The sequence below is a fragment of the Caretta caretta genome, chromosome 5 (assembly GCF_965140235.1).
Source record: "Caretta caretta isolate rCarCar2 chromosome 5, rCarCar1.hap1, whole genome shotgun sequence".
In the NCBI taxonomy this organism is placed as follows: domain Eukaryota; kingdom Metazoa; phylum Chordata; order Testudines; family Cheloniidae; genus Caretta; species Caretta caretta.
Window position 1 is genome coordinate 110,173,432 of NC_134210.1, and position 23,699 is coordinate 110,197,130.

At 41.9% G+C, this 23,699-nt stretch overlaps 1 protein-coding gene across 7 annotated transcripts in view; it reads right to left on the bottom strand.

The window, feature by feature from the left end:
- The window catches only part of ZDHHC21 (zDHHC palmitoyltransferase 21), a 68,132-nt gene extending 53,681 nt beyond the window's left edge, over positions 1 to 14,451 (bottom strand). The window contains exons 1-4 of one of the 7 annotated variants that reach the window (XM_048850320.2): positions 14,333 to 14,439; positions 4,109 to 4,283; positions 2,315 to 2,518; positions 5 to 103 (exon numbers count right to left, since the gene is read on the bottom strand). In XM_048850320.2, coding sequence (XP_048706277.1) covers positions 5 to 103; positions 2,315 to 2,468 — 253 coding nt within the window. In that variant the 5' untranslated portion in view covers positions 2,469 to 2,518; positions 4,109 to 4,283; positions 14,333 to 14,439. Of the gene's footprint in view, positions 1 to 4; positions 104 to 2,314; positions 2,519 to 3,135; positions 3,194 to 4,108; positions 4,284 to 14,332 lie in introns of those variants that run through there. The other 6 variants (XM_048850318.2, XM_075128788.1, XM_048850321.2 and 3 more) reach the window with 6 other exon arrangements.
- Between the last annotated feature and the right edge of the window lie 9,248 nt (positions 14,452 to 23,699).

Consider the following 23,699-nt stretch of genomic DNA (forward strand, 5'->3'; position numbering starts at 1 on the left):
GTACCTGTAAGTGGTATCTTTGGTGTTTCAGGGAGTTTTCCTGGATCAGCTATGGAGGCTCTCAATAATGAAACTATACAGAACAATGAGACTAAGTAGTAGCCTGAAAAATAAATACGCAAGTTTTCAGAATATTACATCAAGTACATCTTTGGCCAAAGATTGCATGCAGTAATGGGTCACATTTTAATAGTTCCAGCACAGCAAAAGATTACTTTATAGGAATGAGGCAAGACAACAGAAAATTGCAGAATAAAAGAAGCTGCAATAATTGGCATATTTGAAAAGTAAATCTGATTTAAACTAACATAGCTTAATTAACACATGTAACCCAGCATTCCGTTTATGCATATAAATATTTCATACATATATTACACATAAAAACAACCTTAAAAGAACATATTAAGATTGCAAAGTCAAACACACAAAGGTTAGGAAATACCACAATTAAGGTTGCCTATGCACATCTAATTGGGCTCTTTGTACATAAGCATTATGATAGGCTTTTATTACATGATTGCATTAAATGTTTTCCACAGGACTGCTGCCTCATTCAGCACACAAAATGGACAGTGCTCATTGAATGAGCAGCTACTTAATATTTTGTTTTCTCCTTGTTGTTCAATATGTGGACGCATGCCTCATTTACTGCACATATTCAAACACTGCTACAAAGACAGAATTATTAGCTTCCTCATCAGTTTTTCTAATGGTGCTCATCATTATGGCATATAAGTGCATCACAAACATTAATTTATTTTCATGACACCGGTGAGATATAGGGGTATTATACCCATTTTACAGATGAGGAACTGAGATATAGAGAAATTAAGGTCAAAAGTATCCACTAATTTTGGGTGTCCAAACAGAGACACCTAGGACCTGATTTTTCAGAGTATTTAGCATTATATAGCACTTTTCTCTTCCTGAAGTCCCCTGCTTCATTCCCTACACACCTTCCAATTTCTGCAGCAAATGAAGCTGGGCTCTGACGGCCCACAGCCTCTTTACACAACCCATCATGGGCACTGAATGAATCACTTTGCCCATGGGTTTCCACAGATATTTGTTGACTTCAGAGGAACAGTGAAATTCAGGAATCCTGAGTCCCATTCCAGTCTCTAGAGGGGAGTGTGCTTTAGTGGACACAGACTCTTCTTCCTATACCCCCCTCTGCCCTCAAAGCTTGACGTCTTCTTCCCCATCCCTTCCAACCTGTCACTGTCCAAGTCCTCTCTCTTCCCCATCCCTGGCTCCTTGTCCCAGTGACATTCTCCTCATATAGCCAGCCTGAGTTAGCCCAACTCATTAACTGCTAACATGACCCCTCTGCCGTGTTGATGCAGGCTAGCTCCACCCGATTGCTGCTAGTCCTCCAATGCCTTTCCACAATTCTACCATGTCCCCAGATGGGACAGGGAAATTCTCTTACAATTCACTGGGAAATAATTTGTAGAAAAGCTCAGTTTACTGCACTTCAAAGAACTATGGGATGTGCCTAGGGTTGCCAACTCTGACTGAAGCTATTCCAGATTTTTTTTTTCTCCCAACATGACAATGTCATTTGCTTAAAATATCCTATTAAAATTAGACTGTTTTCAATAGTCACCAGGAGATCGATGCGGATTCCGGGAGACTCCAGATCAATCCTGGAGAGTTGGCAACCCTAGATGTGCCCCCGAAGCCTTAAGTGCCACACACGAGTGAGTGCTGTGCCAGTGTGTACGCAGCAGCTTGAATGTTATTTCAAAGTGTAGCTGCTCTCACCAGCACGAGGCTAACTTTAGAGGAGTAGTTCAAGTGTAGAAAACTTAACTGCAGTGAAAATATACCCAAATACACCCACAATCCCCTCTCCCAGCATCAGCTGCTGATGCAAATATAGGATATATGGTATACCTGCTCAGCTTTTCCTGATACTGATATACACTCATGCAGATTGTAGGTATAGACTGGCCACAGGATTCACACATGCGGTGTTGGGAAAAAAAGCAGATATATGGACATACTGAACTGTGTCAAATGAGTATGTCAGAGCCCAATTACAGTTAGAATGTCTCTGTCTGTAGTTAAGGCTTTAATCTAAAGTAATACCAAAATAAGCTATTTCAGATTTATTGTATTTCAAAAATAAGGAGGAAGTTGGATTTTTAAGAATCAGCATTAAGACCAGTTTTTGTTGGATTGCTCTCCTTCTTCCCCGGAATTCTGGAACTTGATACTACATAGGTCAGAGTAGGTGCTATTGCCCACAGGTACCTTTTTTTTTTTTTACTAGATAGGAGAGGGAGAGATTGGGCTCAATGCAACTTACACAATATCGCTGCAGTTGAAGTGTGTCCCTCTTCATAGTGAGGAAAGAGGATAATTTGGGGAATAAAGAGTGTGTTGTAAAGCCAAACGAAGATAATCATGCCCATGCAGCACCACCCCTGCGGGTCAACCACAAAATGAATTTGTAGCCCCATTGTACATTATCTGAAGGCAGCTTGCCACACACAGGGAGAAAATGATGATCCTAAAAAAAGAAAAAAGAAAAACACCCCCCCCCAGTAAGTTGAAGTAGTAACATGAAAACTTCATTGTGGGTTATTAGAAAGTTAATAAATACTAGTAGAATGTTCCCTGTACTTCAAGTAGCATAACTGTTATTTGGTCCATGTGCACAGATTTGGAAACCAGATGCAAGTTTCTAAATGTTTCAAAGCCTCATACACAGAGTTCATGCACTACCATGGGATATACACTTATGGCTTCTTCTTCATTGTAAACATCTCATTGTCTATTGCTTAACTTTTACCATGAAGATGAGTGAAAAGACAAAGGATATAAAACCTGAAGAGGACTTCAAATGCAAATGAAAATAGGTGCATTTACAAAGATAATCAGCCAATCAATGATTTTAGGAAAACTCAACAGAGACAGCCTAGGGGTGGTTAAAAAAGTGTTGATAAAAAAAGAATGTTGATTTTCTCTCTCTCTCTCAAAACTAAGCCAACTAGATGGATGTGGACTATCACAAATAGCACACAAGGCTCTCTTTACCTATTTACATCTCATTACATCCAACTGTGCAACCCAAATTTTGAAAGATTATTTATATTCAATCTATTTGAAAATTAAATCCTCACATACTTCTGTAGCAATCTGCAGTTGAAGCTCTTCACTGATCAGGTATCCTCTTTTTAAAATGCTGAAAGCGGAAGGAATTGCACTTTCATAAACATTTTTCCAGCTAAAAGGGGTCACAGCAGCATGCCAAAAATTATTTCTATGGCAAACAGGTCAGTCACAATGTGATCTCCTAGCCCCTTTGCTCACCCCTAATTCCCATCATATTAATGATTTACAACACAATCATAACCCTTGTGAAATCATCCTGCAGGCCATTTGCCAGAACAGTGATTTCAGGTTATTTTTTTTGGAGGTGAAAGAGCTATTGTGAAGAGGAGGACAAGAGTTCCTTCCCTTCCTCTCACTTCCTTCCTCTCTCTACTGCAAAGCTTCTGAAATCTAAGAGCTTGTCTACACTACCGGCTGGATCGATGGGCAGTGATCAATCTCGCGGGGGTCGATTTATCGTGTCTAGTATAGACAACCGCCAATCACTCTAGTGTCGACTCCAGTACTCCAGCTCAACGAGAAGCACAAGGGGACTCAACGGGAGAGGCTCTCCTGTCTACACATAGCAATGAAGACACCATGGTAAGTAGATCTAAGTACGTCGACTTCAGCTACATTATTCCGTAGTCCGTAGAGAGACTCCCTTTGGCAGACTGTCTCGCTGGGCGTTCAACAGTCACAACATCAGAACACATACTAGACTTTTAGTTTATAAAGCAGTGGTAATCCCAGCTCTCTTCTACGGCTGTGAGACTTGGCGGACCTATAGAAAACACCTGAAAAACCTGGAACGCCAGGACCAGCACTTTCTATGGCAGAACCTCAACATAAAGTGGGAGAATCATCGCACTAATGTCAGTGTCTTCACAGAGGACATCTTCTGTGTTCAGGCCCTGATTATCCAGCACCAGCTGAGGTGGAGCGGGCACTGTGTGAGCATGCCTGATGTATGTTTACCAAAACAACTACTGTATGCCCAACTCACCGAAGCAGAAAGGAAACGTGGAGACCAAAAGAAACCCTTTACAGACACTCTCAAGATAAACATCAAGAGATGTGGCATCGACACCACATACTGCGAGACAGCAGCTCAGGATACAGATAACCGGCGAAGACTTGTCAGAGAGGGAACGTCCACTTTTGAGGAAAATCACCTTGCTCTGGTAGCAGAAAAACCCCAGAAAAAAAATGGAAAGACAACCGTCACACAGCAATTGCGGCCCAACCCAGTCTTCCAACACCACATGCAATGTCTGTCAACGAGCCTGTGGCTCAAGGATCGGACTCCTTAGCCACCTAAGAACCCATGAAAAATATAGTTCTGGCACGGAGATGAGATAGGTTGAAGAGGTTGCTGTCAATTTGATATTGGATACCAATGCCCTGGGGTAGATGGTCTTGGGTTAATGTTTTCATAGCTGCTAAGAAAGTGGAGAAAAGGGTGGGTGCCAGTATACAGCTTTGTTTTATGCCAGTTCGGATGGCAAAGGGCTCAGAGGTAGAATCACTGCAGAGGATGGAGGCAATCATCTGGGTGTGGAGGAATCTTACAATGGTGATAAATTTGGTTGGGCAGCCAAATTTTGACATGATTTTCCACAGCGCCTCACGGTTGACAGAGTCAAAGGCTTTGGTCTGATCGATAAAGGCCATATACAGCTCCTGGTGTTGTTCTTAACATTTTTCCTGGATCTGCCTGGCTGCAAAAATCATGTCAGTTGTGCCTCATGATGGTCTGAAGCCACACTGGGACTCTGGAAGTACTTCCTCTGGAAGAAGGTGCTGAATCCCTCTCATCAAAAACTTCTACCCTGAAGAGTAGAGTTCCCAAGGGTCTGGGAGAAGTCAAGTATTGGACTCCCCCAATCCCACAACAGTAGGTCTTTTTACCTCTGGCTAATAGGTTTACTCCCTTTTAATAGGATTGCTGTAAATTTTTCAAGTCCTGGTTATAAAATATAATCTGTGAAAGAGATCATCCTCCACCTTGAGAGATCGCCGATGATAATGTGAACAACATTCCTGACCTAGACTCATAGATTCCTAGATGTTAAGGTCAGAAGGGACCATTATAATCATCTAGTCTGACCTCCTGCACAAAGCAGGCCACAGAATCTCACCCACGCTCTCCTGTAATGTATGTCTGAGCTACTGAAGTCCTCAAATTGTGGTTTAAAGACTTCAACGTGCAGAGAATCCTCCAGCAAGTGACCCGTGCCCCACACTGCAGAGGAAGGCAAAAAAAACCCAGGGAGGCGAAAACCCTCAAGGGTTGCTGAGCAGCATCTCTCTCTTTCAAATCACCTTAGAACTTCACTCTTCAGGTTTATGAACTTTAATTCTTCAATGCAAGTCCTCCTTTCAAAAGTCCTATTTAATAAAGCAATTACAAGTCTATGATGAAACCAGCTTTTAAGTTGAAAAGGTAAAACCGAATGCATACCTGTGCCACTATATACATCGGGGTGGGCAAACATTTTGGCCCAAGGGCCAAATGATATGGCGGGCCATGAATGCTCACAAAATTGGGGTTGGGGTGCAAAAGGGGGTGCGGGCTCTGGGTTGGGGGTGAGGAGTTTGGGGTGTAGGAGGGTGCTCAGGCTGGGATTGAGGGGTTTGGAGAGCAGGAGGGGGATCAGCGCTGGGGAAGGCGGTTGGGGTGTGGGGAGAGGCTCAGGGGGTGGTGCGGCCCCCGACCCAGCACTCCGGCTGGAGTGGGGCTGAACCGCGTGGTGCGGCCCCAGACCCAGTGCCCTGGCCGGAGCACCGGAGCAGGGCCAAGCTGCGTGGTGCAGCTCACGCGCCGGCTTAAAACAGCTCTCAGGCTGGATCCGGCCCACGGGCCGTAGTTTGCCCACCCCAGTATATATCATAAATAGCTAAGAATTTCTTGTTTAGTTGGTTCCCCTTTTTCTTGATTTCCTTTTAGTTCCTCATTAAGTCACACTGGATGCCACTTACTTGTTTCATATTTTTTCCAGAAACACTGTGGTAGGAGCTCACGTTTCAGAGGTCTTGCAAATATTTTTAGAAATCTAAATCTAAGCCAATACAAAGTATTGGCATAAACATACAGGCTGGTAATACAGCAAGCAGCAGAAATACCAAGAAACCACTGATTCCTAGGGAATCAGTTTCAGTTTTCCTTCTTAACACAAGAGAACAGCAGACACTCTATCACTAAGGAGAGCATTCCCACAATGGAAAATACTACAGCCCAAACAAACAGTGCCGGAAGTTAGCAACAGCTATCCCAGCTCTGATAAGTGGCTCCTCCAGTACAGTACATTGACAGCAATCAGTCATTGATACTTTGGAGGAAGTAGAAAATTCCCGCAGTGGAAAATTTCTTCCTAACCCCCATTAAGTCAGTGATTGCCTTATGCTCTACAGCCCAATGTATATACACATATTCAACTACACCTACATACACACACACACACACACACACCTTAAAGACTATAACTGTGGATCTTATTGTTAACACAGAGTTTTTAAAAATCCTGCTAAACTCTTTAGACAAAATGAAGTCCTGTAGCAGTAAGTTCTATAGGTTCATCATACATTGCGTAAAAAGTTATTTCCTTTTAGAAGCACTGTTTATTGTCATTCAATTTTATTGGCTTTTTCTTTACGTAAAAAGTAAGAACTTGATTTGCCTTCTCTGTGCCATTCTTTAGTTCATATACCAGAACCATATTCCTTTTTATTTATATCTTCTCAGAACTAAACATATTCCTAACCTTTTCATTTTCACTTCATATGGAAGTTTCTTCATGCCTCTAATAATTTCCCCCACCCACCTCTGGACCCTTTCTTTTTTTGCTATATGTTTTCCAAGACAGGAAATAGAACTGAACACAGCATTCAAGGTGAGAATGTTATTACTAATTTATAGAATAGGAAAGTATACAGTATTATCCTATTCTTTATACATCCTAAAATTTTTGGACCACTATTTCACACTGAGCAGAGGTCTTCATCAAGCTATCCACAATGATTCTCAGGATTTACTCCTGAGGGGATTCTGCACCAAAAAAATTAAAATTATGTGCCAAAATTAAAAATTATGTCCATAATATTTTAAAATTCTGCACATTTTATTTGTCAATAAATAAATGTGGCTCCAGAACGGCAGTGGGGAGCACAGACCATTGGCTACACTAAGGTGGGAGACCACCCTGAAGCCCCCCCCAAGTTCAGGGACTCGGCAGTGAGGATGCACCTGACCCTGACACAGTGCAAGGGCTGGGCCTGCTCCAGAAACACCCCGGGGCCCTGACCCTTTGCACCAGGTGGACCACGTGTGGGTGGGCAGGCTCAGCCCAGCAGGATTCAACGTGGAAGGTCTTAGTGTGGGGAAATCCAGGTGTGCGGTGAGAGGTTTCTGTATGGGGCAATCGGGGTGCGGGAAGCTCAGTGGGAGATCTGGATGCACAGAGGCTCGTTGGAGGAGGGAGGGGGACCCAGGGGATGGTGGTTGGAGCTCTGGGGGAAGGCCTCACATCAGCGAGGACTTTGGTTGCTGTTTGTGATTCAGACAGAAAACTGTGCGAGCTGGCATAACGGGAAATCTATACAGACAAATTGCATTCGAAAAAGCAAAAAGGGGGAAATAGAGTGGGGAATGGGCAATCCCCCCCCTAAAAAACTGCACCCATGGTCACCCCCTGCCCGTCTTCCTACCCCCTGCAGGGAAACACAGGAAAGCTGCGGGGTGGGAGGGCTTTTCTGCAGGTGCACAGTCCCACAGAATCCCCCAAGGAGTAAAGATTTATTTCTTCAATGTAGCTATTTAAGAACACAGAAATAAATAATAGTTCAAATGATTTCTTTTAAAATGGATTGCCTTGCATTTGCCAATAAAGACTTTCATCTGTCATTGAACTGACAATTCATCTAGCTTGTTATTGTAGACATGGTCACCTAACTAAAATTGTCCAGTCACAGAAAATTTTAAACAGAAGCCCTGGATTACAATTATTATGTTGTGAAAGTTTGAAAGGCATGGCACCCTATGTCGGAGAGGAAATTTCTCTGCACAACATCCCTTTAAAGGACAGTTATGATCAAACAAATTACTACGCAAAAATTGCACTACACGCAATATATTTAAATCAGTATGAATTCTGAAAAAAGAAAAGGAGTACTTATGGCACCTTAGAGACTAACAGATTTATTTGAGCTGTAGCTCACGAAAGCTTATGCTCAAATAAATTGGTTAGTCTCTAAGGTGCCACAAGTACTCCTTTTCTTTTTGCGAATACAGACTAACATGGCTGCTACTCTGAAACCTATGAATTCTGAGACAGTTTTGCATACTAAATTATTATTTCAGTGATAAAATAAGTTTTTATGGTTTTTTCCCTTATATTGCTGTTAGCAACACTGCATAACTGGTATGAGGGGCACTCATCACAACAGGAGAGTGAATTGGATTATTTTCTGTTTGTACATGAGTAACAGAATTAACAAGTGGAAAAGCAAGTTTTTTTAAACACATACTGGTGGTGATGCATTAATTCAAAAGAACCCATCTAACTCTTAGATTGCAAGGTGAATTTGCAAATTTTGTAATTGGAAAATCCATATTTACAAGTAATGTGAGAAAATATATAGAAGTCATGAAGATACGCACAAAACACCACAATGTCATTTTTACAGTCATATTGCTCTTTAAAATGCATCAACTTTGGTTCAAAGAAAAATAATTACAATATTTAATTAACATTAAGGATTGCGTATATGTAGTTATTAAAAGTAGATACTGTGTATGCCTACCAGGTTACTAACAAAACCCTTTAGGGAAGACACTTGCTGTAAATTTTTCTAGTGCTTGGGGCTTTCTACTTCTATTTTTATTTTATTATATCTCACCAAAAGTATAACATTTCTCCAAATAATCATGAAGCGTTTCTAAGCAGTGGAAGTTCTTGCTGTGAAAACCACCAGCTACAACTGTTGCAATTTTAGATTTGTAATGAGAATCCCTTCTCTCTCTCCCTAACAAAACTTCTCCTTGCCCTTTCAGAAAGCTGTGTTACTCCGGGATGTGTGCACACAGTAGGGTTGCCAATTTTGGTTGGATGTATTCCTGGAGATTTCATCACATGACATAATCGTTTATTAGAGATTAATCTTTAATTCCAGGAGGGTTGGCAACCCTAGTGCCAGAAGAAAAGGAGTACTTGTGGCACCTTAGAGACTAACCAATTTATTTGAGCATGAGCTTTCGTGAGCTACAGCTCACTTCATCGGATGCATACCGTGGAAACTGCAGCAGACTTTATATACACACAGAGAATATGAAACAATACCTCCTCCCACCCCACTGTCCTGCTGGTAATAGCTTATCTAAAGTGATCATCAAGTTGGGCTATTTCCAGCACAAATCCAGGTTTTCTCACCCTCCACCCCCCCCACACACAAACTCACTCTCCTCCTATTACCAGGAGAATAATAGCAGGAGAGTGAAAAAAGAAAAGGAGTACTTGTGGCACCTTAGAGACTAACCAATTTATTTGAGCATGAGCTTTCGTGAGCTACAGCTCACTTCATCGGATGCATACCGTGGAAACTGCAGCAGACTTTATATATACACAGAGAATATGAAACAATACCTCCTCCCACCCCACTGTCCTGCTGGTAATAGCTTATCTTACCGGCAGGACAGTGGGGTGGGAGGAGGTATTGTTTCATATTCTCTGTGTATATATAAAGTCTGCTGCAGTTTCCACGGTATGCATCCGATGAAGTGAGCTGTAGCTCACGAAAGCTCATGCTCAAATAAATTGGTTAGTCTCTAAGGTGCCACAAGTACTCCTTTTCTTTTTGCGAATACAGACTAACACGGCTGTTACTCTGAAGCAGGAGAGTGAGTTTGTGTGTGTGGGGGGTGGAGGGTGAGAAAACCTGGATTTGTGCTGGAAATGGCCCAACTTGATGATCACTTTAGATAAGCTATTACCAGCAGGACAGTGGGGTGGGAGGAGGTATTGTTTCATGTTCTCTGTGTGTATATAAAGTCTGCTGCAGTTTCCACGGTATGCATCCGATGAAGTGAGCTGTAGCTCACGAAAGCTCATGCTCAAATAAATTGGTTAGTCTCTAAGGTGCCACAAGTACTCCTTTTCTTTTTGCGAATACAGACTAACACGGCTGTTACTCTGAAACCTAGTGCCAGAGAACTCTTTTCCTAACCCACCCTATCCTGCCCATTTCAATTAATGATGCCTTAAATCCAGTGTTTGTTCGTTAGAATTACCTTCAAGATGATGAATTGTGATGTGATGAACACTGGATTATAAAATCACCAAATGAGTCAGGCAAGCAGAGAAATCACATCAATAAATTTTTTTATACACAGTAATCAGAAATGTTTATATGAAATATGGATAGTTTAAGGGGTTTGTAGCAAAATCAATAATCTATTTTTAAAGCTTGCCTTCACACAACAGTTCCCTTAAAACTCAGGTCCCACCACACATTTTGAAAAGTGCAGGAAATAAACTTTGCTACAGTAGTTAGAATTCAATTTCTCAATAAAAGAGAGAGCATCTAAGGGTATACACAGGCAATTGCCAGGCATAACGGTGACTGCTGTACCAGCACCTAGTTAGGCCCTGAGATAGGGCAAAATCTTATGCACATGCTTAACTTAACAAAGCAAGTAATCCTACTGATGTCAATGGGGCTATTCACAATGTGTGACATTAGGCATGTGCATTAATCTGCACAGAACTGACGTTCTTCTCTGCAAAATGTTTTTGAATACTTTAAGCAAGTGCAATAGTACACAAATCAAAACTATCCCCTTTATTATTATTCTTCATTTTATAGCAGTACATAAAGGCCACAACCAAAGCTGGTGCTAGGAATATCAGAAGGGCCGTACTGGGTCAGACCAATGGTCCATCTAGTCCAGTATCCTGTATTCCAACACTAGCCAGTGCCAAATGCGTCAGACAGAATGAACAGAACAGGGCCCTGTCGGCCAGCCCCCACATCTGGCAGTCAGAGGTTTAGGGAAACACAGAGCATAGGGATGCATCCCTGACCATCTTGACTAATAACTATCCATGGACCTATCCTCCATAGGATCACAGAAGATTAGGGTTGGAAGAGACTTCCGGAGGTCATCTAGTTCATGAACTCCCGCCTCCCCCCATTAGCTATACTTTTGGCCTTTACAACATCCCATGGCAATGAATTCCACAGGTTGACTGTGCGTTGTGTGAGACAGTACTTTCTCATGCTTGTTTTAAACCTGCTGCCTATTATATTTCATTGACCCTGGTTCTTGGGTTATGAAGTGGTAAATAAGACTCCCCAATAACTTTCTCCATCGCATTTATGATTTTGCACATCTCTATTATAGCCCTTTAGTCATCTCTTTTCTAAGCTGAACTGTCCCAATCTTTTTAGTCTCTCCTTGTATGGAAGCTGTTCCCAAGCCCTAATAATTTTTGCTGCCCTTCTTTGTACTTTTTCCAATTATAATATACCTTTTTTTAGATGGGGCAACCAGTAATCAAGATGTGGGCATACCATGGATTTATACATATAATAGCATTATGATATTTTCCATCTTTTTATGTATCCCTTTCTTAATGGCTCCTGACAGACTGTTAGCGTTTTTGACTGCTGATGCACTCTGAAAAGATCTTTTCAGACAACTATCCAACATGACTCCAGGTTCGCTTTCATGAGTGGCAACAGCTAATTTAGACCCCATCAGTTTGTATGTATAGTTGGGATTAAAATTTCTGATTTGCATTACTTAGCATTTATCAACATGGAATTTCCTCTCACATTTTGTTCCCTCCCTTTCCTGTACAGTTTTGAGATCCCTTTGTAACCCTTCTCAGTCGGCTTTGGACTGAACTATCTTGAGTAATTTTGTATCATCTGCAAATTTTGTCACATCAACGTTCACCCCCTTTTCCAGAGCATTTATGAATACGTTGAATGGCACTGGTCCCAGTATAGATCCTTGGGGAACCCCGCTATTTACTCTCTCTGCTGTGAAAACTGAACATTTATTCCTATTCTTTGTTTCCTATCCTTTAACCAGTTACTGATCCACAAGAGGACCTTCCCTCTTATTCCAGGACTGATTTCTTTGCTTAAGAGTCTTTGCTGTGGGACCTTGCCAAAGGCTTTCTGAAAGTTCAAGTACATGATATCCACAGGATCACTCTGGTCCACATGCACATTGACTCCATTAAAGAATTCTAATAGATTCGTGAGGCATGATTTCCCTTTACAAAAGGTATGTTCACACTTTCTCAACATATTGTGTCATCTATGTCTTTCATAATTCTGTTCTTTACTATAGTTTCAACCAATTCGCCTGCTACTGAAATTAGGCTTACCAGCCTGTAATTGCCAGGATCACCTCTGCAGCCTTTTTAAAAAAATCAGCACTACATTAGCTATCCTCCAGTCATCTAGTACAGAGACTTAAGCACTAGGTTACATACCACAGTTAGTAGTTCTGCCACTTCATATTTGAATTCTTTCAGAACTCTTGGGTGAATACCTTCTGGTCCTGGTGACTTACTATTGTTTAATTTATTAATTTGTTTAAAAATCTCCTCTGACACCTCAATCTGGGACAGTTCCTCAGATTTGTCACCTAAAAAGAATGGATCAGATGTGGGAATCTCCTTCCCATCCTCTGCACTGAAGATGAATGCTAAGAATTCTTTTAGCTTCTCCAATGCAGCCTTATCTTCTCTGGATGCTTCTTTAGCACCTTGACTGTTCAGTGGCCTCACTGATTGTTGGGCAGGGTCCCTGCTTCTTTTTGCCTCTGCTTTTTTTAATCTGTTGTTCAGCCATGGTGTCATTTTTTAAAAATTTATTGTTATTATTATTTGGGGTATACATTTAGTTTGAGCCTCTATTATGGTGTTTTTAAGTAGTTTTCATGTAGCTTGCAAACATTTCACTCTTGTGACTGTTCCTTTTAATTTCCATTGAAATAGCTTCCTCGTTTTTGTGTTGTTCCCTTTCTGGAAGTAAAATGTTACTGTGGGAAATTACTAAACACACTGGAAGAGAGGCAGAGAGATTCTTTACAGCTATTCAGAGATGACTCTGGCTGAGTTGTTCAGAGGCTTTGTAGACACTAACAAAAACGGATTCCTATTTATCAGCTATGGAAATATTCAAAAATTAATAGAAGTCTTTTTCCATCTACACAGAAAATATAATGCACCTTTTATTAAACAATATTTAATTCAGGTGAAATGTGCAACATTGAAAGCTCTGAAGAGTGAAGTCATCTATCCAGGAAACACTAGGGACAGCAACATTTCAACCTTCCCCACAGCATCCTGCTAACATACACTAAGCCAAGGATCGGCAACCTTTGGCACGCAGCCCGTCAGGGAAATCCACTGGTGGGCTGGGATGGTTTGTTTACCTGCAGCGGCTGCAGGTTCAGCCGTGGTTCACCATTCCAGGCCAATGGGGGCTGTGGGAAGCGGTACAGGCTGGCGGATGTGCTGGCCGCCGCTTCCCACAGCCCCCGTTGGCCTGGCACAGCGAACTGCGGCCAGTGGGAGTTGTGATTGGCTGAACCTGTGGATGCTGCAGGTAAACAAACCATCCGGGCCTGCCAGCAGATTTCCCTGGCGGGCCCCATGCCAAAGGTTGCCAATCCTTGCACTAAGCCTACCCTGGAAGGGCCACATCTTGGCCCCAGTATAAAATAACTACCTCCAAACAATTAACACAGGCAGAAAGGATGGGGACTAATTACGCTAAAACCATTAAGACCAACATGGGAGCAGCTTTTTGGCACGACTAGCCATGGATGAATTGGAATTAGTGACCTGGAGTACCAGGCTCAGCAGGACTCCCACCTTTTGGAGGCTTTGGGAAACACCCCTGTGACCCTGACCAGTACCCTACCCAGGGGACCCTCGCAACCACCATATCTGCACCCACTGCCACCCCCCCACCAGCCAGCCCCCCCACTCCCGCGCTCCCCCCACCAGCCAGCCCCCCCACTCCCGCGCTCCGCCCTCCCCTCCCACTCCCACTCACGCGCTGCCCCCGACCACCCACACTCAAGCGCTCCCCCCCGCACCAGACCAGCCCGCCCCTGCCTCAGCCCCCAGACTCCTCCTGACCACCCCACCCTCGCAGAATCCCCTGGGAAGGCCCACAGCGCCCCCTCCTCGCACAAGGCAGAACTGACCCGTACGCGGGGGCTAAACCGTCCCCGCAGAGCCACTCCGACCGCTCCCGCGCTCACCCAACCGCCAAAGCCGCAGACTCTATCTCTGTCAGTTTCCACCACCTTCCGCTTCCGCTTCCGCTTCCGCAGGATTCTACGCCTGCGCGCACGGAGGGCGACGGTTCGCTGAGTAGGGACACGCTCAGAGCCGCGGCCAAACGCGCTGAGGGTGGGAGTGCGCCCTGCTGGCCCCTGGGTGCGTTCTACTCCCGGCCCGCGCGCGCTCTTTTCGCCCGCGCGCCCTTCCCTGTCCTCAGCCGCGGCAGACGTGGGGGTGGCGTGATATGTGGGGCAAGCCCCTGTGACAAACCGTCCGAGTCAGACGTTCCACGCCCAGCGTTGCCAACCCCCAGCATTCCAGAGGCCGTGCGGCCTCAGGCCTCCCCAAAATCATGAGACTGGCTTAAAAAAATCACAGGATTAAGAGACATAATATAGTTGGGTTTCTTTTTTATTTGTTTTCTGCCTTGTGAGCCATTTGGGTACATTCAGGTGGCAGTATCTTTTCTCTGCAATCGTGAGGACTATAAACTAACCAGTTTGAAATGAAAGCTGAGGTTTTCATGTAATCACTTGACTCCAGGAGTTGGGGCTTTAAGAAAAACACCAAATAATGTGAGACCTTTAAAATCATGAGGAGCAGGAACAGTCCGACTTCAGGCTTGCAGTATATGCACTCCCACATGAAAGCTATGCATGCACAAATGTCGTCTTTCTCTCTTGAATACCTCTGCTTGTATTCATTGCATTCCTCTTGTGGGAGGAAGAGAAAAAATGTGTTTATTCATGGACAACAAGGAATAATGTTTTTTAATTGTCACGTAGGACTCTGACAGACACGTTACAGATGTGACTGAGAAATAAGATCTGCTGCTTAAGGTAGAACAGAAAAAAGTTTTAACCAACAGCTGAATTAATACACTATAGCAGATCACACTGGGGATTCTATATTTATCTTCTCTGGCTTCCATATTAAGTTTGCTCAGGTTACAGGTCTAAAGATTAATATTCCAACTACCAGCATTCTTGATGTGGAAAACAAGCTTATTATTATTATTATTGTCACTTTTTTGATCACTTCAGAATGGGCTTTACTCACAAAAAATGGGGCAAAAAGGGAAGTGGAAAAACCTGAAGAAACCTCTTTTGTCCAGATTTTGCTGAAATGCTATTTCCTGAATACTGATTTAAATCTTAAATTGATCCTCCCTCCTCCCCCCCATATTAAACGTCAGTAGTACCCTGAAATGTATATACATTCCCAAATTAAAAAATAAGATAAATCTGCATCTCTCCCTTTGCTTCCACAAAGTCACCCTCTGATTTTACAGTGAGATGGCGCCACCTTAGATAAACTCAGTGCCTCAATATGTATCTCTGGCCAGCATATTGGGCTTGATGAATTGAACAAAGGATTCCCTTATGAGACTGTGGGAGGACATTTTTATTTTTAAAAGTTAATTCTGTCCAGAGATGGATTAGTGATGGCTAATTGCCACGGGCAGCTCGTAATGGACAGCAGTTTCCGCATTCCCATCTGGGAATCATGCCTTGAACACCCATAGCTGAAGCACATGCATGATCTTTTGGCTATCTAGAGTCATGCCCATCTGTTTGAGTGGCAGGAGTCCCACTCCAAATTGGTCTTATTCTTGCCCTAAAGCACAGATCCTACATAATAATGGATGAATGGGCAGCCTGAAAAATATTATAATGATCATCTCTTTTACAGGAAGCTCTTCTTTAACACCACTAAACACTGAGGACACATACCTCTTTAAACTTGATTATTGTTGTTGACATGTATATGCCAAAAAGAGAATATCTGAGAAGTAAAGATGAATTAGAATTCACAAGGATTTCAAGCTTTCATCAAGACTTTATTGCAGGATAAGGTGACCACTCATCCTAATTTGCTCAAGATTGTCGGTCATATTGTTCAGGATATTTTCTAATGTACCAAGTCAATGCTGCTCTGATGTAAGCGTGTATGTTCTTAGCTGGGATTAGGGATTGTATGGTGACCGAATGCAGCCTATTTCAATGACAGTGGAAATATTAACAAGCAGCCTGTACATTTCCCTAAGACCAGGCAATATTGAAAAAGATCTGATTTATGGTACAACACTGGGGTGAATAGAGGATGGGCACATGTGTGAAAGAGACTACAAAGCTGGCTATGAAAAATAGCCCCATGGCAAAGGGCCAATATGTAAGTCACTTCCATGTACAACAGACATGGCAGAGAGTTCATGACAGCTGCATAACGACGCAAGGACAGAAAAGGAGAAGGAGGATTTGGGGAATAAAAATGCAAGACAAATAAAAGGGAGGGACAGTCAGACAAATGGCAGCTTTCTCTCTACTGGGGGAAAAAAGCTGGCCGAAGTTAGTGAAAATACATATGAGATCATGGCAAAAAGATTTTCCCTTTTCCGGAGCAAACACTGGAGTATTGTTCTAGTCTGAAAATGACTATGTAAAATGCCACCTTCTTACTCAATAGTTCTGCTTTCTCTTCTATCAGATCTGCTAACTTTATTTACTAAAATTAGTTTTTACTGTGATTTGCTCATTTTAGCCCCAAAGAGCAAACACAGCTCTCTGGGAGAGTGAGCTGTAGTGTATTCTGGCTTGCTCATCAACAGAACTGTAAATTCCAGGTGCAGAATCTTTGGCTGGTGGTGATGTATGAACCAGAAAGAACCCAGCCTAATTTTCCATTTCCGAATTGAATATGCAGGGATCAGAGTAAGAATCACACCCTCTATCCTACTGCTGATGTTTTTACCTGAGTAGATTTGTTGTGTGTGTCATTGAGAAACAATAAATAGATATGGAACCCCCATTTTACATAGTCTCTAAAGTAGAGCTGTAACTTAAGTAATATTAGCTTTGTTGCACACATCTTTCCATGCCTGTTTGGAACTGTGCAGCAGACCAGCATGGATTAGTTCATAAGTAATGTATTTTGCAATGATTATGGAAAAACCTGCAAAGCAGAAACAGCTCATTTCTGTGGTTTCAGAATATTGCACAGTAGTGCAGAACCCTTCTTGGAGTTCCCTGATGTCTGTGTTGTGGTGTTGCTGTTGTTATTTATAAATTACCACAGGAGCCACCGGCTGTCATCATAAAATTTTTATTGGCACTCTGTAAATATTAAATCAGCATGCTAAAATCATGCCATGTGCAGTGGCAGCTGATGCTCTCTTACGGAGGTCACATGCAAGAGAGAGGATTGCATTATGACTCCCATCATTCTTTCTTACTGCCTATAAGTCCTGTGCTTCATGAGGATATATTTCAATATTAAATCTAGGTCCAGTCATACCCCTCCCATCCTTGTGCAGAATGGACTCTGTGCACAGAACTCACTCCTCTCGCATGAAGAGGGAAATCTGCTGCATTATACAGCACCATCCTCCTCTTCCTGGATCCTGCTAAATTCTGAATGAAACTCTGCGTTACCACTTCTCCTTTTTGCAGTAACCCCTTTCCCGGTTTCTTTGCAAACCTCATTAACATATATAATAGACAGTCTAATATTAGACTGGTAGCCAAATTCCTCAGGACACAAAGTGCCACGTTCTTGATTCACATTCTTGATGCACCAAGGAGGCTTTCATTTGTGACATCAGATGCTAGAAATAGGATGCTAGAAATGGGGCTTGACATTTTCATGGGCGTGAAGACCTGTTGGTCACCATGACATGTGATGTAATGATGTCACACATTGAGATGTGGATGATGATTTTATTTTGACAGTGGAGACACTGAAGGGAAGAAAAGAAAGGAGCCTGTAGAATTCTACCTCTCTCTGACCCAGGAGCTAGGGTGAGGTGAGGAGGTGAGAGGAAGGTGAGGAAAATACCCCTGGGATGGAATGTGCAGAACTTTGGCTTCTTGCTGGAGAAAATATGAAAGCCTGCTGCCCTGTGGAGTCTGGAGAGGGAGGGCTATGCCAGGCCAGTGGACAGCGTGGAGTTTGGGGGGTTAATTTCCAGCGGGGTTCAAAAGCAGCTCAGGGAGGTATTGCAAGTTGGGCTCTAATTAAGTACAGAGGAGCCTATTAAACCCAAACACTTTTACCTAGGAGAAAGGGGTGAGTTTGAACAGTGTGCTAGTTCATATTTTGTCTTTACCTGTTACATTTTGTTATTAGCTTGGATTGTAAGATCCTTGCAGCAGGGTTTCTCTCTTTCTATGTATGTATAGCACCTAGCACAATTGGGCTTCAGTCTCAGGTGGTGCCCTGAGCTGCTATTGCAAGGAATGCTGCTGGAGACTTCTGTTAAGTTGAAGTCAGTTTTGGTCAAACCAGCACACATACAGTAACCTAACCACCGCCCGGAAGAAAATGATCTTGTGTTCAAATGTGACTGTCTGCTATCCTTTCTCTTTCATTATGCTGCCTCTCATCCTGCAGCTGCTACAGTCTCCTCTCTTCTTCCGAGCAGCCAGGTTGGAAAGGTATTGGTGTAGCTGATGTTACAATGGTTCTGCATCAGCAGATGGTTTGTTCTCATAACAATGCATTGTTAAACGAACCTAAACAAGAGCAAACACAAAGACAGGACAAAATACTGCATGCAACATCAGATTTCATTAGCTTTGTAGTAGGCGAGGCAGATTTTAGGTATCAGTATAATTTTGTGAGAAAAGAGGATTATGGGCCGGTGTTTGACATAAGACTGTTGTTAATGCATTTGATTATTAAATTCTCAATTAAGAAAATAGTTTCTCCATAAGGTAGTGTTTTCCTAAAGGCAATTAAAATAGCCAGAACCTCCACGTGTTTATTTTTAGGTATGTTGTCCACAGTTCAAACGGTCACAAATTAAAATAGAATGGAGAACTTCTGAAATATTTACAAATTTCAAATGATTCAATGGAAGTTGCTAAGGGCTCTTTATGACCAATGTACACTTGTCCTCTTTCATAGAGCAACGTCCTGTTAGCATCTTGGCATAACTTGCTCCTAATATAGAATTTTTAAAGACTCTGAAATCTGATCCAATTAACACATTCTTGATATTGCAGAATATAGTGCTAATTACATGCAACTGACCTCTGCGGGTTAATTAAACAGTCACCCAAAAAACTATAGCACTAATCTAATTAGCAGTTACTACAGCTGTCATTATCTCTTTGCACCTACTTTTAAGTGGTGCAAATTCACATCAAGGACCAAATCCTGAAAACTCTCCACATGCTGAACTCCCTTTGACTTCAGTGGTACTTCTGCACACAGAGGACTTGCAAGATTGGGAAGTAGGCCCAACAAGTACAGTGTGTATCCTCAGTATGGCCAACCCAAAGGTTACATTAAAATATCATGAGTCAGGCCCCACAAAATCATGAGTTAGATTTAAAAAAAGTGGGGTTCTTTTTGTTTGCCTTCTTGTTTTTGAGCCTTTAAAGTACACTAAAGTCACATCTTCTTCATTTTTCTTCAGCCAGGTGGGCTAGACACTTTTTGAAAAAATGAAAGCTGAGATTCTCGTATATTCACATGAATCCAGGAGCTGGGGCTTTAAGAGAAAATACCAATTACTGTCAGATGCACAATAACCTAGTGACACTGTGACAATGGCTTGATGACATTCTCTGTTTTCTCAGAATTTTGCCTGTCAGTGGGAGTTAAGTCTGGGAATACCGACGTTTTGTTTATTTTGAGGGAATAACTTTTCTTCCTGAACTTGGTTTAAAATGAACACTAATGAGAGTTGCACAGCTACAATGTTGCATGGTGAGATAAAGGGGTGCAGAGGCGTTCCATGATCACAAAAAAACTGGGAATTCACTTTTTGCTTAGGTCTCCCACATGTAGACAGTGTGTGGAATAATGAAAAAATGGGGGGATAGAAGGCATAGTCAGGCACTCGCACTCAGAGAGAACATGGGAAACCATTAAATACAGTTACCTGGGAAGCAGAGGGGAATCCTGTGAGGAGACAAAAGCCTATATACCCAGTACTACTTCATGTTATGGAAAAAGCATTTCTTCCTTTTGTTATAACCTGTGCCTACTAAAGCTCACAAATGAAGCCCTGGAGCAAACACCTGTGGCGAGAGACTTAATGGCAGATTGCTGGCTCACTTTCCCAGCTTACGCCTTGACAAAGTTGGTCACCATTATAAAACTCAGATGTAAAGTGTAAAATAAAATGTTATTAGGAACAACGCTTTTTAAACAGAGATCATGAACCTTTATCACTATATATTGCAGTTAGAACTATACCATATAATCAGTCCATTCATGGTTGGCCTGACACCATTTATACATTAGAGTCACTGGTGCAAAGGAGAGGGAGGAAAGATTTGCATCTGGTACACCTTTTTTTTGTTATTATGATCTAGGTAATCTGCCTCTTTAAAAGCGGATTCATATATACAGGAGGATAATTGCACACTACTAATTATATGGCTGAATGTATTATGAACAAACTATTGCTACAATTCAGATCCAAGATCAGCAATTGAGCGGTCATTCAAACACAATTTTTAGTAAACATGTATTCAGAAGAGCTGTAGTCCAAGGATATGTTATTTATTTGTTTTTAAAGATAAGATTTACAATAGCACTGTAGTATGTGTGCAAAGGAACTCACTAGTACAGGGTGGTGATTGGCAGAATTACTTCTGATTTCCAACTCCCATCATCCAACAGTGAGCTGTTGGCAAGCCAGCAGCAGGGGGTCTGATCAGAAGGTCTAGGAATAATACAGGAACAGACTGCCTGGTGCTCCCAAGGGAGTCAGGAAGGGTTGGAAATTGGATGAAGTCTAGGGTTCTGAAAAGCAGCTAGAGGAACGGCTGGCTGGCTGGTGAGCCAGGGCTGCAAGAAGCAGCAGGAAGGAGAAGAGAAGCCAGAAGTTGGGCTAAGAGCCATGGGTGTTGAGTGAGCCAGGACTAGAATCAGGTCTGGTCTACATGGGATAGTTTTACTGGTTATACAGTCATAGTATACTGCTATAGTCTCCGGCACAGACACTCCTATTGTGGTGTTAGAGTGGCTTTTTGGTTTTGCTTGAACCCCTTCACAAGCAACATAAATGAAAATGAAAAAAGTCATTCATATCAGAGTAACTGTGTCCATAGGGAGTTATACCTGTGTAACTATCCATTTAAATTAACACCTTAGGTTATACCAAAAAACCCTCTCCCTTATAGACAAGGATAATTGACTATCCACAAAGCCCAAATTAGCCACCTCTCTTGTTGGTCAGTTAGCTCTAGAAATGTAAGGTACATTCCAAGCAGCAACAGCAAGGATGGCTGACACAGAGACACATAGGGAATCAAAGTGATTCAGGCATATGCCTCCTACTTACAAGGTTTTTATTAAGGGCCTGATTTTGGCTCACCACAGTTTTACATTGGTGTCATTCCACTGACTTCAATAGCATTACTTCTGATTGGTATCAGTGTGAGATCAGAATCAGGCCCTAAATGCTTTACAGAATAAGTCACAGTTAAAGCAAGTTACTTTACAAAAATGTTGGTTATAAATTTCAACCATAGGTTCATTTACTTTGCAAAAATAGCAGAACAATTAATCTCAACTTTCATAAACATTGTATTTTGCTCCTGAAAATTCATAACATTTTGTAAGTCGCCTTTCATTGAGTGGGGTATCCCTCAGACTTATTCATATAGCAAGTGAACATATTCAAATAATCACACTGCAGGGAAAGATCCTGTAAGTTACCCACATAGAGATGACAATAAAGTACACACAACACGTTCCATTCCTCCTTGTCACATTAGCGTCTATTTTGCACAGTAATGTAACTGAATTTTAAGAAACATCCTTGATCATTTAAAGTTGATTCTGGTAGCCTTATTCATCTGAATCATACCTTACTCTGTTGATTGTCCCATTGCACGGTGTTACTGAACATGAATGACAGCAGCAAAACCAGTCCCTAAGTGAGTATTTAATCTGTCTCACTCCCACCCAGTTACTGAGCTGTCTTCAGCATCACCAGAAAGTCCTCCAGTGCAAACATGTCAACAGCTAGGCAACTGCTTCATGCTTTCTAACATTTAAAAATACTCTATTGTTAGTAGTAAATGTTACACAAAGATTCTTTCTTCTTATGTAATAGTAATAATATATAGGATCTGATTCTCCTCTTACACTGGTGTAAATCAGGACTGACTCCTTAGAAGTCGATGTCTAGATCGAAATCTGGCCCTTAGTGCCCATCTTCAAAGCATGTTATAACTATAATTTGGTCATAACATTCATGGTTCAGGAAATACAGTCACAATAAACTTAATTATTAGTTTTGGATACTTCAGTGTTATTCCTTAACTGTATCTCATCTTCAACCCTGTTTATGCCATGGATATTTCTCAAAGATTTCCCACCGTTGTTAGTGGTGGCTCACCTCCACCAGTGTTAGCAATACTGGGAATACCTGTTATAGATCAGGTCACCAATTGCTGCAAGCATTTTAAATAAAGATGCTCAGAAAATGCCCGTTGTTTTTAAGGGACATTTTTGTTCATAAAAAAACCAGACCATTTTGACCAAAATGAAAATCTTGAGCAACATTTTTTGTTTAGGTTGAAAAGTCCCACTACAATGAAAAAACAAAAACAAAAACGCATCAATGAAAATAATTAGACTAGCTCTATCTTTAAGTTGCATTGTTGCTTAGACTTAGATTTGTCTTCAGTGCAAAAAAACTGTGTGATTTTATATTGTGATAGCTAACTCAAGATCACCATCTCAGTGTAAAATGCTAGTGGAGACAAGGCACTGTAGTTTTACCTCAATGCAGCTAGTCAAGGTTAACCCCATGCGGGGGCTGACCTTGACTAGCTACATCACAGTAATAACCAACTGTGCTGTTACTACTCCACTGTTACATTGAGTTAGCTATCTCAGTGTAAAAAAACACACCTCTTTTTGCAGAGAAAAGTCTGGCTCTGAGCAGGTCTAATCAACATGGTGTTTAAAACAGTGGTGGCAGCTTTTGGATCATATGTGCTTGGGATCTCAACATTGCTGACAACAGTGGAACAGACCCAGTGTAGCAAGAATGGGACATTTTGAAGAGATTAGACTTCCACACCATGCTTCCCCTCTTCCTCTCTTTCACACAGAGAAACATTTTGTACATTTCAGGTAACATTATACATGATGACAGGTTTCAGAGTAACAGCCGTGTTAGTCTGTATTTGCAAAAAGAAAAGGAGGACTTGTGGCACCTTAGAGACTAACCAATTTATTTGAGCATAAGCTTTCGTGAGCTACAGCATCCAATGAAGTGAGCTCACGAAAGCTTATGCTCAAATAAATTGGTTAGTCTCT